The 14,973-nt window shown below is 40.7% G+C and overlaps 1 protein-coding gene across 4 annotated transcripts in view; it reads right to left on the reverse strand.

The window, feature by feature from the left end:
* Positions 1-683: 683 nt before the first annotated feature.
* Positions 684-14,973, reverse strand: part of MTUS1 (microtubule associated scaffold protein 1) — a 121,089-nt gene continuing 106,799 nt past the window's right edge. For all 4 annotated transcript variants that reach the window (XM_084286260.1, XM_084286259.1, XM_084286261.1 and 1 more), the window contains 7 exons: positions 10,088-10,302; positions 9,468-9,573; positions 8,437-8,510; positions 8,236-8,331; positions 5,145-5,261; positions 4,053-4,150; positions 684-3,182 (listed from right to left, as the gene is read on the reverse strand). In XM_084286260.1, the coding sequence (XP_084142386.1) occupies positions 2,966-3,182; positions 4,053-4,150; positions 5,145-5,261; positions 8,236-8,331; positions 8,437-8,510; positions 9,468-9,573; positions 10,088-10,302 (923 nt within the window). In that variant the 3' untranslated portion in view covers positions 684-2,965. The remainder of the gene's footprint in view (positions 3,183-4,052; positions 4,151-5,144; positions 5,262-8,235; positions 8,332-8,436; positions 8,511-9,467; positions 9,574-10,087; positions 10,303-14,973) is intronic.

Here is a 14,973-nt window from a genome sequence, read left to right on the forward strand (position 1 = left end):
AATATGTAAAAGTTACTGGACCCAAATAAAGCCTTTGCTAAGATACACTATTAAAATTGAAGCTTGAAATGTTAATACTCAGTTAAATGGAGGTAAATATTGAAATGAACAGAATATTTAGTTTTCTGACCAACAAACAGTAAGCAGGTACTTACATGGTCTGATTTTGATATATAAGAGTTAACCATTTCTTAACAGCATTAAAAGTTCTACCTGCAAGCTGTATCATTAACTTACCCCTAAAGTTGACCTCCACAGTTTTGTATCACTTACTGTGCCATACTTACTGCTCTGTACTGGTAGGCTGGAAAAGCTTTTCCCCTTCTCCATTACATGAAGGGGCAGACTGTATCTCCAAGCATCTGAATGTATGCTTCTTGAATGTTTTACCTGAGGCTCTGACATCCCAGCTAAGGTAAAGTTCTTAATGCTAGACATCTGTTTTTGTGACTTGACTTGTTAGATTGCTAAACTGTGTGGCTTTTCTTACGGAATCCTGAATAAATCCTGAATAAAGTGAGTATTTTTGTAAGAGGAATGCTATAGGATGCCTTTACCAGGTATATACACATTGGCTCCGTAAATTAAGCCAAACATACTCAAGTACGTGTATTTTATTATTGCATAATTCTGTGATGTTATCTACATTCTCTCTTTTTTTTTTTTTTTTTGAAACAGCCACCTCAAACTGAATAACTAATAATCATAAGCAAGCTCTGTATAATTTCTGTTTACATCAGCGTGGCAGAGCATAGTTAAAATTTTCTAAGGGTTAGGTGAACATTAATAACTTGCGCAGGGAAGCTTCATTATTGCTGTTCCGCTGTACTGAACAGGTGCTAAGAAATGTTAAGTATTTAAAAGAATGTTCCTTCTTAGATTAAAGATCATTTGACTAATAAAAGCAGGAAAAAAAAGCCTTCAATCAGTACAAAAATTTATTTTTTAAGCATTAGACTCAAATACATATAATCAAATTTCTTTGACCATAACAAATAAGAATGTTCCAAGCTATATTTTAAGCCAAATTTTAGCCCACAGAGGATTTTCATACTTAAACTGTTTTCTAGGGGTTTCCAATTTAAGTGCTGACACCACTAACAGTGGCATGTACAGTGCTTTAAAGAGGGTTAAGAGAGCATAATGTTTCATAAAAATGGCACCCTTAATTTGTACATCATGTAAAATTAAGTAATAGCCACAAGCTTATTACATGTTTACTTAATGTGTGAGCACTGTTAACAGTCTTGTTTTTGTGTTTGTCATTACTAGCCAAGATTTTTCAAGTCTTGGGTAATATGGTTTGAAGTGGTTCTCCAGTTCGGTTCCCTAAACTCTTCCTATCCCCTTGATTCCTGTTGTCAAGCTACTAGAAAACACAGGGAAACTCAGATGTGATTTACCATAACAGTTAACTGTAGAGCTTGTTAATAGCATTAGCTAAAACAAGTATTACAATGGTTCTGGAAGTGGCACTGTAAAACCCAGGCTACTGTAAGCACAGAGAGTTTTGTAACACTAATTTGAAGTGGAACCTGTGTTTAGTAGATACACTGCAGAGATCTTAAAACAGGTCTGACCAAGGGAGTAGCAAAGCTACGTGATTACCTTGTTTAAGCTGAAGCTCAGCATACAACATTTCCAGAAATGCTGACACCCTCAGCCTCCAGTTTCAGCAGGCAGGACAATTTTTTCACCTACTCTACAGAATCTCTTGTACAGGATCTTTTGCCAAAGGAACTGGCAAAACACTCGATATCCTGCAGTCTAAAAGGGAAGGTATGGCAGAATTAGCAAGATAACTATTCACAGCTACCCCTTCCCCCTCTTCCACAGGGAAATTTAGCCAACCCCAATGAATGTTAATATAAATGCTAATGCTTGGAAAGCAAACATGTCACCAGATACATTGAAATTCACAGATAGCCTAAGATTCTTCTTGAGAACCAAGTTAAGCATGCACCTAACAATTACTGCATTTTTCTCTTTGGCTTTCAAATCGTGTTTTTCCTCAGCAATGGACATGCTGTTTTGGGGAAGATAAGTGATTCCTTTTCCTCAGGTAAGATGATAGGTCTGGGCATCTAAACCTGCAACTGTACTAAGAACTTGTGACCTCTGGGGATACCCTGGTTCTAATTCGGATTATGACCCTGTAGACTTGAAAGCCAAAATCCACTGTAACCTGCAAAAAAAGAAGTCTCCTTGTAATTCATGGAGCTGTGCATGGATATTAGACCAAGAATCCATGCATAACATGGCTGCAATTCAATTTGTTCTTAAAGTTCATTCAGAACAGCATACACAGGTGGGCCAACACGCTAATGAGAGAATTGATAAAGCTTTTCACACCATTCTTGTACTGAACTGAAGCCAGAAAGACATAGGAAACTGACCTACAGTACTAGTGGCAGTTTCTCCTCGTTTCTGCGTGAGGGTACTCTTTGCTAAAAGCATGCATACTGACACCATTATTAAGGAAGTACATGTCAATGTATATAGTCTTCAGCTTTTATCCTTTATTACATACACAGCAAAGAAGGCAGCATTAGACACACGCACAGTGTGTTACATCCATTCCATCCACAGCACACACGCACGCACACACACAGCCTTTAAAAAAAGTGTCTGTGATAAGGAACATATTATAAAGGTTGTGATCTTTATCTCTAAGCCCCTGAGCTTCTTCTTATAGTTAGGTGAAAAGGCAACGAACAAGTCTTTTCTTGCTCTGTAAGTGCTTTGTGCAATGATGTCCATAGAGGTCATAATCAAGTCTTTTGGGGAGAAGCAACGTGAGCATCTTACTCCCATATTCTCAGTCTCTTACCGTCATTTTTGCACCAAAGTTTCCAGTTATGTTTAGTCGTCATCCTCAGCTAATATAGCTTTTGCTCCTGTGATTAAAGTTAGGATCAGTTCTGTAGATCACAAATGAAATGCAATCCCCTTTCTCTCAGAGATGTCATCTCGGTGATACCGTAGGACTAGAGAAGTTACCAGAATTTCGTGGGGACTGAAGAGGCACGGATGGAGAACTGGGAGACAGTTTCCTTGGGCTGCATAGGTCGCCGTTGTGCAACTTCCATAGAAGTTCTTCATTTTCCATTGACAGGCGCTTGTTTACTTTCGATTCTTTTTCTAGTGACTCCTGTAAAACAGCTTGCTCAGTAGAAAGTTGCCTGCAAAAGACAAATTTACATCAGAGAACGTAAGCGAAGTTAGGGGTTACAGTATTGAACTTAATTGTTAAAGGACAGTTTGAACTTGCATAAAATCTTGCTTTGATTACAAGTAAATTACTTCCTTAAAGTGAGAACTAAAGAAGGATTTAGCATGTTTACAGCCTTGCTGGATTTAGCCTTGTAGCTTGCAAAAATCAGAAGAAAGTTCCAATAAGAAGCACTCCTAAAGGCCAGTGAAGATGGCCAGAAAAAGCACCTGAGAAGTGAGACTTGTCCTACTTACAGTGACCAATACTTACGAACAGCCCTACTGGAGCCTTTTGGTCCTGTTTCAGGCTCAACTCTACAAAGAAGCTGCATTTCTGTAGTTTCCTTCAACCTAAAAGGGTTTTCTCATCGATTAAAGTAGCAGTTTAAGTTAGGAGAACCTCAGACACATTTTATCCAGGTTAAATGTTGCTGTCATTGCTAACTAAAATGCACTGGGCTTTCCCCCTATCTAAGTTGGGCACAAATCACTCAGCTGAAATAGTTGCAAGTAAAGGCAGGTTTAGCTTACAAGCCAGTAGTACTTGAAGAACCTGTAACAATCTATTGTAAGACGACATTTCTGAGTGGCTTTTTCTCCCTGAAACATTGCTTTGGAGAACTGAAGGGTGAGCCTTTACTTCCTTACAGTCTGTTTTTGCTTGGTTTTCTACATAAGAAAGCTCGTCTGTAAAGATAGAAGTGGGGAAGGGAGGAGCGTGTTCTACAGACAACTACAAAGAAATGGTCACTAATATTTGTACAGATTTCTCTTTCTTTTCATAGGAAGCCCTTCCCCAGGTTAATAAGAACATCTAAAACTCCCGAGATCTTTTTCACCTTGAAAGCTCCATGTGTTTGTCCATCCGAGCTTTTAATTCTTCATTTTCTTGCTGAACCTTCTTTAATTTATCCATTAGGATGGTGTTGTTTTCCACCTTAGAACAAAAGGTCACAGTTTAAACCAAAAGCCGTACGCATATATTCAAGTTACTGACTTAACTATCACACAGCAGACGTTCCTAGTCCACAGGTTGCAGGCTTTGGTGCAAGAAGCACAAAACCATACAGTGACCACAGAGCAATGCGACACTGACCAGCTACCGCGGCTGGATGTTCTGTAGGAGCCAGGTAGGCCTACTTGCCTTACTCTTGCGTAACGCTGGCATTTTGCCACTTGTGCTGATTAGATGCCAATAAAGAGGAACTGGCTAAGGTATATGCTGCTCCACAAGCAGATTCTAGTAACTTCCATGAGTTACAGGCAGCAGTTTTATAAGCTACTGCAGACTGAAGGCTGTCTAGAAATAATGTGCTAGAGTGACGAATCAAAGAGCTCCCCTACTTAAACAACTCTCCCTGTTATTTCTGATTTTACCTCATTGCTGCAGGATGTTACCAAAAGTTAAGGAAAACAACCATTTAATAACTGGCTTATGTTCCAAGGGCTTCTCTGCTGTGGCAAACTTCTGTCAGAAGAGATGAAGGTTTACAAGTAATTTTCTGGTAATTGGAGACCAGTGGGACTGGGCAGCACACGATGCTGTGCACCACTGAAAAACTGGCATGAATGTATTCCCTTGTACCCAAACCTCTTTCTATACTTCCTCATTAACATCTTGCCTAAGTAAATATTACAACAGTTTTCAAAGGCTCCGCCTAGGATAAGGACCCTGTCCTGCCACAAATTAGAGTTTATAGAACACAGCAGTTGCCTTAAGAGGTGGAAAGGCTACTTGGAGCATCTGGTAATTCCAGCCCCCTCTTTACAAATGGGATTGTACCGGCAGTGTCTCACATTATTATCGCATGTTTCCTTTTAAACAAACACAAAAATTGATCTTTGTGTGCAAGCCTGACTGGCCTGAAATCATTACCAGAAAGTAACGCAGGGGCATGGTCCAAAACTGGCAGACCCCAAGGGAAACTCACCAGTTTTTCCATCTTCATTAGCTTTATATCCTGCTGATGGAGTTTCTCATTCTTGATCTCCAGCACTGCTTTCAAACTTTCCAGCTCCTGTTCCAGATACATAATCTGCGGGTTTTTCTGAAAGATTTCCACAAAGTTTCCTTATTACCCTAAATTTCCTGAACAATCTATTTCTCTATTTAGACAGAGCAAGAAAATAAAAATTGTAATGACAGCTGTAATTTCTTTTTTTAAGTGAAATCAAGTCAGACAGGTTTGAACAAGAAAAAGATCCAGTACTGCTTTTTAATCTGATTTGGTTTGTCCTTCATTTTACATTGGCAGTTACAGTTTTTCTTAGCAGGTGTTCAGAAAATACATTTTGTACAGATACGAAAAATCCTTGCGAGTCAAGGGAAACCACTAAAGCTGTCACAGCCAAACTTGTTTTGCAGGAGTGCCGAAAGGCTCCCTCTAAGGCTAGGAGTTCCAAAATTTATTTCGTATTACTCATAACCCATCCCAAGAAGTAATTAGCATAAACATTCAAAGAGTTTTCAGGTGCTGAAGTAGTTCAAAAAGCGCACACAGTTTACACAGCTATGAACTTGGCTGTAGCTGACTTTCACTGTTCTGTATCTGAAGGTAGCTAGCTCGTAAGAAGAAATTAAATATTTTTTCTTTTACGTTATTACTGTTATATTACGGTATATTACACTGCTTTACATCTATGACTTATCTACAATATCGCAAGCCAGCACTTGGATTTTCAGGGGGGAGGGGGGAATGGGGCAGAGCGGGGTCTGTTTTCTTCATGGATGTCTTCTCCAAAGTAAGGAGCCATTCCAACACTGTAGAGTAAAACATTCTTAACGTTTCAAAGGCAAAGTCACAAGCAAAAATACAGAAACAGAATAAGTCTCAGTCCCTTTCCAGGTATGAGTGGAAAACAAACAGAAGTTAATCAGTGATCAAGTGCGTTGTATAAGTAAGTTTATCTTTAAAGCAAACAGAAGTTCTTTTAGCACATTTTGGTAAAATACTGATGTACCACATTGAGTAACAGTTTCATTGCCACATCAGAAAACCTAAGACTCATAGGGAGATGCTTGTAGTTCTGTGGGACGCAGCCTGCAGAGTGTGGCAGAGCAGGGGCTGTAAGGTACAGAGCCAGCACATTTTGCAGGTAACACAAAGGCCCAGTTGTCTATCTTCCATTCTGCTCCCTGTTTTTAAAGACTGTGGCATTTGTGATTCTTGTTCAATTTCTACTTTTGAACATAAGTCAGCGTGAGGGTATGCAGTACTGCCTCAGAGAAGAGGCAGACAATTTCAACGTAATTCCTCTCTTTTATGGCTTTGAATGGAACCTACAAGCTATGGAGAAAAACAAACCTGAAAAATTTAAGTGAATTTTGCTGTCCATTCATTGTATTTTTCCTCTCTGCCCAAAAGAGCCTTGAAACATCTTTAAAGTTATGTCTCAGCCACCACATCAGCTACTCATAGTACAACACAAAGCCAGATAACAAGACTAAAGGCCCCAAGAAGATTTTAGCAAAAAAGATAGGAATATCAAGTTGATGCTATTTAAATAATAGTGGAAATACCTCTATCTTCAAAGGCTTAATGGGATTTCTGGCAGTGCAGCATGTGTGCTGACTGCAGAGCAATACACTGTGTCAAACCTTTATCTCTGTACAGAAGCCTCAAGCTTCTGAAGCGCCGTACACTGCCAGGATGCAACGCGTATTTGCAGCTGCGTAAAGGCACTTGACTATTGCTCCAAACTGAAATTACATCTGAGCATAGCTGTGGGATACAGTTCAAACTGCTAAGTGCAGTGTGCAACGTAACATGTTCTGTTTGCTATCACCTCTCCCACTCACAGCAACACTGATTGCAGATCCTTCTGGCTGCAGCTCTACCCTGCCACTAGGATAAGTAGCAAGAGAGGAAAAAAAAACTATATTAAATTTCAGTGAAAATTAGAGCAGCTTCTCCTAGGTAAGTCTGCACTTTTTACACACAAAGCAGATGTCTTGTTCTGGCTTTTTCCTCTCCCAAAGCTCTGTGAATGCCCAACAGATGGTTTTCCATCTGAAGGGCTCCCTGTAGCTGAACAGAGGTCACGTTACTGGGGTTCTGCTCTGCTCTCTTCTGACCGATCAGCTCTTCCTCCATCCCACTTTTCTTACCTTCTGGTCCCGTCTCAGTATACTCTTTCCAAGTACATACCTGTCCCTCTATTTCAATTTCTGACTTGAATATTTGACCAAGTCTTAAAACAGGGAGTGTGCTGGAAGACAATTCTCCACTTAAGGAGCTGAAGCATACAAATCAGCTATGGCCAACCCCCCTATAATTAACGCTATCCCGTCATGTAAAACACAGATGAATTACACTTGCACGTGCCCTGCTTTCCAGGAAACCAATGCAGACTGCCCATGTAAAGTAGCAAAACTGACAAGATCTGGGAAGTGCCAGTAACAACGCATCCTAAATACTTTTTTAAGCATAGAATTTCTCTTCATGTAGTACTATAGTAGCAGTACTATAGGTCACACTAGAAAGACGAGCATGTTTATATCTAGCCATTCCCAGTGCTTGAAAGGCTCCTCTCAGAGCACATTTCTAATCCCAGGAGCATCACAGATGACAGCAGCCTTCAGAGGAAAAGCAAGATGGAACGAAAGTTTATCTAAAAGGTACATCAGCAACAAGTATGAATCAAATTCATTCAAGACTCAAGTACACGAAGAGAGGTTTGTTGTAGTGGCACAAGACAGCCCACGCCCTGATCATGGTACTGGCAGAACATTTAGCGACTGACTAGCAGCAAGCTGTGATACACCTTTGGCATACAGTGAGGTCTTTAACTTAGGCAATAACTTACACATTCTACAGATTTATATATTTATAATGGTAAGGTTAATAAACAATACTGTAGCTCTTGACAAAAACTTCTGGTAGGCAATCCATATAGATAAAATATCAGTAAGTATCAGAGCTCTATCAGATTTCATTGCAAACCTTTCATATTATGCAATAAAATAAACCCAGGCTTACGAGATCTGCCCCGTCTGCTTTACTTTTGAAGATCTGGACTTACAAGATTGGCTTTTTCTTTGGCTATTTGTTTTTGCTCTTCTAATTTCAGCTTCTCACTCAGAGATTCGTTTTCACATTTTAATTCATCAATTTTTTTCTGAAATGAAAAGATGGGCATAGTTAGGCCAAAAATTCACTGCTCATCCCCAAAATGCTTTCTGTAAGTTGTAGACTGTTGCAACAATGCAAACCTTTAACATACCTCAAGCAATTCTTGCTTTTCTTTAAAGGACTCTTCAAGTGACTTCCTTTCAGATTCATGGGCATTCTTGAGCTCTGCAACAAATTATTTTTTGCAGATTTTTAACACCACATCCAAAATGAAAACTCTTTTTGGAAAGAAAAAGCACAAAAAGCCAAAACAGGTAATGCACACGTGCATACTCAGTGACAACACAGAAAGCTCCTTTATCACAAACTGCTCCAAAGCCTATACAAAGCATCAGATTTATTTACTGCTGCTTCAGCTTTGTTGGTTGTCCCCTGGCATACACATGTCATTAGCTGACGAGTCAAGTTTGAAAGCGTTCGTCTACACGCAACAGAAGGATGAATTGAACACAAGATCCACATCTGACAAAAGCTGAGTTTCTGAAGGGAAATGCAACAACAACAACAAAAAAATGTCCTCCAGGAACTTATAGAAAATGATTACCTTTCCTACTCTGGAAATATCAACCAGAAGAGCTAGTTCTTCAATTGCAGAGGAAGTGTCACCAATTTTAAGGAGGTGAAAGGATCGCTGGAAATGTGGCTGCCAAGTGGAGTTGGAGGGAGGATGGAAATCACCACCTCTTAAATAAATTAAATGCAATACTATTTTTGAGAAATGTTCCCATGTCAATCTGGACATTACACCACCCTATTTATCCTTCATGTCAATTTTGAGGTGCTCCATACAGAAACAGGGAGGGTGGGTGGGAGAGCAATTACTCATTACCTTGACATTTTGAGGGCAGATTACACCTTAGACACATCTTTTACTGAAATAAAAAGTCATCTCCGCTCAGGAGCAGTTTTGGAAGTTTCCTTCAACTATAATTGGATCGTGGTTATGTCAGTGTGTAAAATGGGACTTGTTCAGTAGGAAAAGGAGGAATTCAGCCAGCATTTGTAAAGACAGCTGACCAGCAAGAACAACGAAACATCCTTATTCAGGTTTGATGTGTTTTAGGGATTTTTGTCCGTGACTAGCAGCACTATAAGGTAGGTACTTGAACACAAAACACTTGCCTGAAAAAGAGGATTCGTATTCCTTTTTCAGTTCCTCTACTTTTTCTGAGTGGCTGTTTTCAAGTTCCAGTTTAAAGTTTTCATGTGTGATATTTAAATTGTCCACCTGCAATATGACAAGATGAATGCTTCCCCTTAGTGTGCAAACTTAACCCTTGTTTAAAGTGTTGTTCCAGTGGCCTTAGGCCATGTGTAAGTCTACTTAACATATAGTCACAGGAGAAGCTAAGCCACATACAACACTTAATAGATGAGAACAAAACCTTACAGTTCACTGATACCAACAGAAGGATGTGTGCACATCACACACATGGAGTTGCTGCAAAGCAAATTCATGAGCCAGGTGGGGTTTTATAAATCTTAAAGCTCAAGCTGCCTCAAACAGCCAGAAGAGCTCCAGAAGTAATTGAAGCGTGCAGCACACTACCAATTTCTAACATGTTTAAACACAAGCTTACGATCTGGACAGCTTAATGCAGTAACATTTTTTTAATTGCAGTGAAGTGGAGTTTCACACTAGACAAAACACCTTCAAAAATAGCTAAAATTGGGATTCCCTGAAGACTCATTTATAGCATAAAACAATTACTAGAGAATATTCCTACTTAAATGTCACAGACCTGCTCCTGGAGTTGCGCTTTGTACTTCTCAGCTTCTTCGATGCAGATACTTTGGAGCTTCTCGCATTCTGCAGTATAAAACTGTTTAAGCCTCTCCTCCAGTTCAGCTAAATCACTGTGATGTTGCTCATTTAATTTCTGCAGAAATCCTTCATAAGCAACCTGCAGTTCATTCCTGTCTCTCTCCAATTTCTCACAAGCTGCAGAAGTGGTTACTGAGGATGTCAAAAGAAAAAAGAAGTTACTTGATCAAGTTCAACGCTAATTTCATAGTCTCTCGTTACAGGTATTAAAGATAGGGAGCACTGCACAGCAATAGGGTTATACAAATATAATTTATCCATGAGACGAGTGCCACCTCCAAGGACACGTGAAAAAACCTTCATAAAATACCAAATACACCATTCTGTATGTTGAGAATTAATTGAATCTAGTTAAATCAGGAGCCCACACAGAAAGCACAGCTGTGACAGCTTGTCATGATGTAGGAGAATGAATGTCTCACTAAAGATACTGGAGTGCTCTAATGAAAAAAAATTAATTGGATTTGCTACTTCACCTAATTTGATCCCATTTCGGGAGCGTATTTTTCAGAGTGCTTCACTTTTTGATATATAAACCACTTAGCTGAGATTAAAAGCATTAGTATCCTGAAGGCCACCCATTCAGCACGCTGATCACGCTCAGCACTGCAGCCTGCCACAGACTGCCCTATGCAGCGCGGCACAGCACCAGCAGTCTGAGACACTCTACCAACATGCACAGACCTGAGGTATTTAAATACAAGATACGGAGTAGCTTCAGAAATCCAACACCAAGATGCTGGGCCGCTCTCCTCACACCTGTATTAATACAGGTAAGTTGAGAGGACTGCCTCAGTTTGTCTCTCTGTGGTTACACAGCTGATTAAAAGGCAAAATAGAAACTAGTAACTTGTACTTCTGAGTGTGAAATTCAGCATTCACACCTCCACCCAGAAGAATAGAAAGAACCATTTTCTCATTTTCTCCTTCTAATACAAGTGGAGCAAGCACCTTATGAAGCCAAAGGCTGGAAGCAAAGTGGAGCAGAACCCCTAACAGAAGGGCATGGTCACTGACCTTCAGCAGCACTGCTGCTGTGCAGACTTCACTGCTTTGGTTTTCAATACATAGATCAGTCAGATGAGTGTCTACTTAAGAGAAACAATCAACTTGAATGTCAATGTGATGTTGAATGAAATACAGGGCAAGCCATGCGTACACACACGTTATAGCAGCTTGGCACACTGCCCAAACGGTACAAATAGAAACTCCCTATAAAAGCATTGGAAGATCTGTATTTTTTGTAGAGGCATTGCAGGAAATTCTTATCATAGCTTTGTTTGAGCCTTAAGATACGTGAATTGCAGTATCTTCAAGGACTGACTCCCGGATTAGTCCTGGCCTCAGCTGTCATGGAAGCAAGCAGTCTCCCCAAGTAGAGTGCCTGAAGTTAGACACGTGTCAGGTCCCCCCCTCTGCTCATCAAGAGCAAGAGAGTAAGTGACTGATACTGGCACTCTCGTCTAAGGAGAAGGTAATGAAGTCTTGGCCCTACTGCAATCACCCTGAACATCACTTGAACAAGGAAGTTTAACAGCGGGCTATGCTGCATGGAGACCAATTTGCAAATAGATCTATGTGAATTAGTGGTGGTTTTTTGTTGGTGGTGGTTTGGGGCTTATTTTTCAATAAAGAGCAGGCTTAGCTTTGTGCTAGTTCTATTTGAAAGGCCTGCTGATCAGGACAGTTTCACGCCAGGCCGTTCATCCTGTGACTGGCCGTGATGCAACTAAAGGCCAAACAGAAATGCACCGCAGCACTCTCTGCAACTGAAGCCAATTTCACAGCTTTCCAGACCACCACAAAGTAAGATTTTTATTTCCCCATCTTAATTCCTTTCATGAACTACTGTTATGATTCCTCTGGGAAAATAATATATATATATATATATATATATATGTATATATAAAAATAGCATTTCCACTTCTATCAATCACATCAGTATAGCTATTGAATGTGTATGCTCTGCATTTGGGGGAAAAGGAAGCACAATAGGCAGGGGACATGGCTACATAATGCAAAGAAACGGGCAGAGAGCCAAATGGAGGCATTAGACAACCTGCAGACCGTGCAGAACTGATCTGACCATTTACCGCAGAGCAACAGGAGTATAGTCGAGAGGCAGCAAGCAGCTCACGTGCCTCATTTGAAATAATTGTAGCAAAATGCTTCAAGAGAACCACTTCCTCTAAAACCAACGGGGGAAGCAGCAGTCATCCAATTCTTATTTGTAAGGGCAGAGCCATCCATTTGCCTCTACATTTGAGCTAAAAGAATTTGCTGCCAGGCCCTGTCTTGTCTTTAAATGTCAGTGTCCAGAACTTCAGATGATGCAAAACACCTCAGAAAAAAGTCCAAGAGCAAACCACACCTTTGTCAAAGAGAGTAGCCACAGCAGTTCTCGCTCAGCCAGTTTGCAGTTCAGATTTACGAGAAGACGAGTGTTACAAGGGCAAACAAAAACTAACTTTTAAAACCTGCACTGGCAGCTGAACGTCGCATTACCTTGAAGGCGATGTCTGGCCTCCACAAAGCTGGAGGCTGCCCCGCGTCCTCACAGAGTGCTCCTCTGACCCGAATCCTTGCCATCCAAGCAAGGAGCAGGACCACCACACAAGAAGAGAGCTCCCAGTATCATGGTGGGGCAAGAAATTGTGCGTGCCATGTTTCAGCAAAAGCTCTGACTGAAGAATTTATTTCAAACTATGCGAAGTCCTGTATGCCAAAGTGGTTTGTCCCCACACTCAGAATTCAAGTGTCAGCAGCAAGTATTTTTCACAGCCTATCCATTCCCACGCTGAATAATATAATTAATGACATTGCCTTGTTTTAAGAAAAAGATACAAAAACTGCAGCTAATCCCTTGGTCTGGCTACTCATCCACAACAGGGGAACGCTGCAAAACTCCTGACTGACCAAGGTTGATGACTACTCAAGAGTTTTCTCATCGAACCGGTGCTTGATTAGGAAGCAAAATCTGCAACTGGAGCGTGTGCTCTTCCAGTAGTGCATAAAATCTCTATTTCAGCTTCTTTCCCACTTCAGAGACAGCTGAAGTGCATGCTTTGGAGTTTTTATACATGACTATTGTGCTTCCTCTGCCTCCTTGAAGCACTTCCCTCCACAACTCCACATCTTTATTATGCCACTCATTAAGAAGACCACAGACTGAGCTGAAGAAACAACAGGAGACAAATGGTCGCATGACATTTGGAAGAAAAATCAGATGAAATAGTGCACTACCCATCCACCCATTACATTTGCTTAATCACATCTCTAACACTAAATAGTTTTAAGCTGTCAGGCTGCTTGTAGAATATATAGAATGGTGGACTTGGCAGCCAGAAGCAAGATCTGCTTCATTACTGAAATAGAAAATCTGTTCATATTGTTACCCACTTGTTATCCCAGCCAGCCTGGTATTATTACAACACAGAGCAAGATTAATCCATGTTTTAATGCTCAACACCTGTTTATTACCCATGAAGAGCCTGGTTCTTTTGGGTGGAACCACTACCTCCAGCAATCACAGGAAGCTCCTGACATTTGGTAACAGCCAAATGTCTTCATTCAGAAGCATTTTCGACATGTAAAATTAACATCCATACGTAGCTGTTAACAGCGGCCGCTTCCATCTCACAAATTTAACTGCAGAGCTTTCTGTGTGCCAGCAACATCAGCCACCACCTAGAAACAGAGGCGTGGAGAACCAGGCACCAGCAGCTCCCTCCAAGAGCACAAACCACGGCAGCTCCCAACAGCACCAACCGTAGCCCCAGGTGAAGGAGAGGGCTCCAGAAGTTGCCCTGTTTCGTAGAAACCCCAAGAAGTGTACTGCACGTTCCCAGGAAAAGCAGCCAAGGGATAACAAGGGATAAGCCCTTACAAATGTGTAATATCTCCTCTTTTCTAAATTTAGTTTGGTTTTACTCTAATTATATAACAATTCATTGTCACTAAACCAATCCAGTCCTTACGGCTCAAATGCTTACATAAAAACATTGCTGCTCAGCTTACTCTCCTCCTAAAAGCCACCACAGCCATAGCTCAGAGAAGAGAAAACATAATGTTGTTTTTTTGGAATCCTAAATTGAATTACTTTGAAGCAAAAGTTATCTTCATAAAGTTGTCTAAGTCACTCACTGGCCTAGTTATGATTTATGAAATGGAAACCCATTAGACTGTCTGACATTTCAAAACAGAGGTCACTAGTTCAGTAAACGGGCAGCATTTTAATAGGTATGGGGGATGTGAAGAGCCGGTAAGTGCCAGAAAGCATCAAGTATTTAGCACGGTGTTTGTTATGCCACAGCGCATAACGTTTTATTGCTCCAACTTCATCTTTCACGTAGGAATATTTATGAATATTTGACCAGTGAGTCTACTGCAGGAACACAAGCTCATTTCCTTCCCTACAGACTTTTTGTTGTTATTACCCAATAATTAGGTCACATTTCTGGCGGACTCAATATTGGTAATCCTTCTACCCAAGCACACTTTCTGCTCATGACCACGTTTCTCTCGGCATTACTTCTGTAACGAGACTAACAACACGTGGTGCTAAGCCAAGTGCCACAGTCTTGTTTCTTGGGCAAGGTGAAACGAGGCAGGTAAACTAAAAGCATGCTTTGAGCTATGTTTAAGTGGGTTTGGTTGAATACATATATGAAACACTCAGGTGTCTGCCAGGAAAAAGTTCCTATCCTACAATACTGCAGATGCTAAGAGTATCAGCAGGCAGGGAAAAGCATGGGAAGCCAGGTTCCCTCCCCCAGGTAGCTGATGGAAACGTCTAGCTGCTGT

Source organism: Netta rufina (genome assembly GCF_964035555.1).
Source record: "Netta rufina genome assembly, chromosome: 4".
Taxonomy (NCBI): domain Eukaryota; kingdom Metazoa; phylum Chordata; class Aves; order Anseriformes; family Anatidae; genus Netta; species Netta rufina.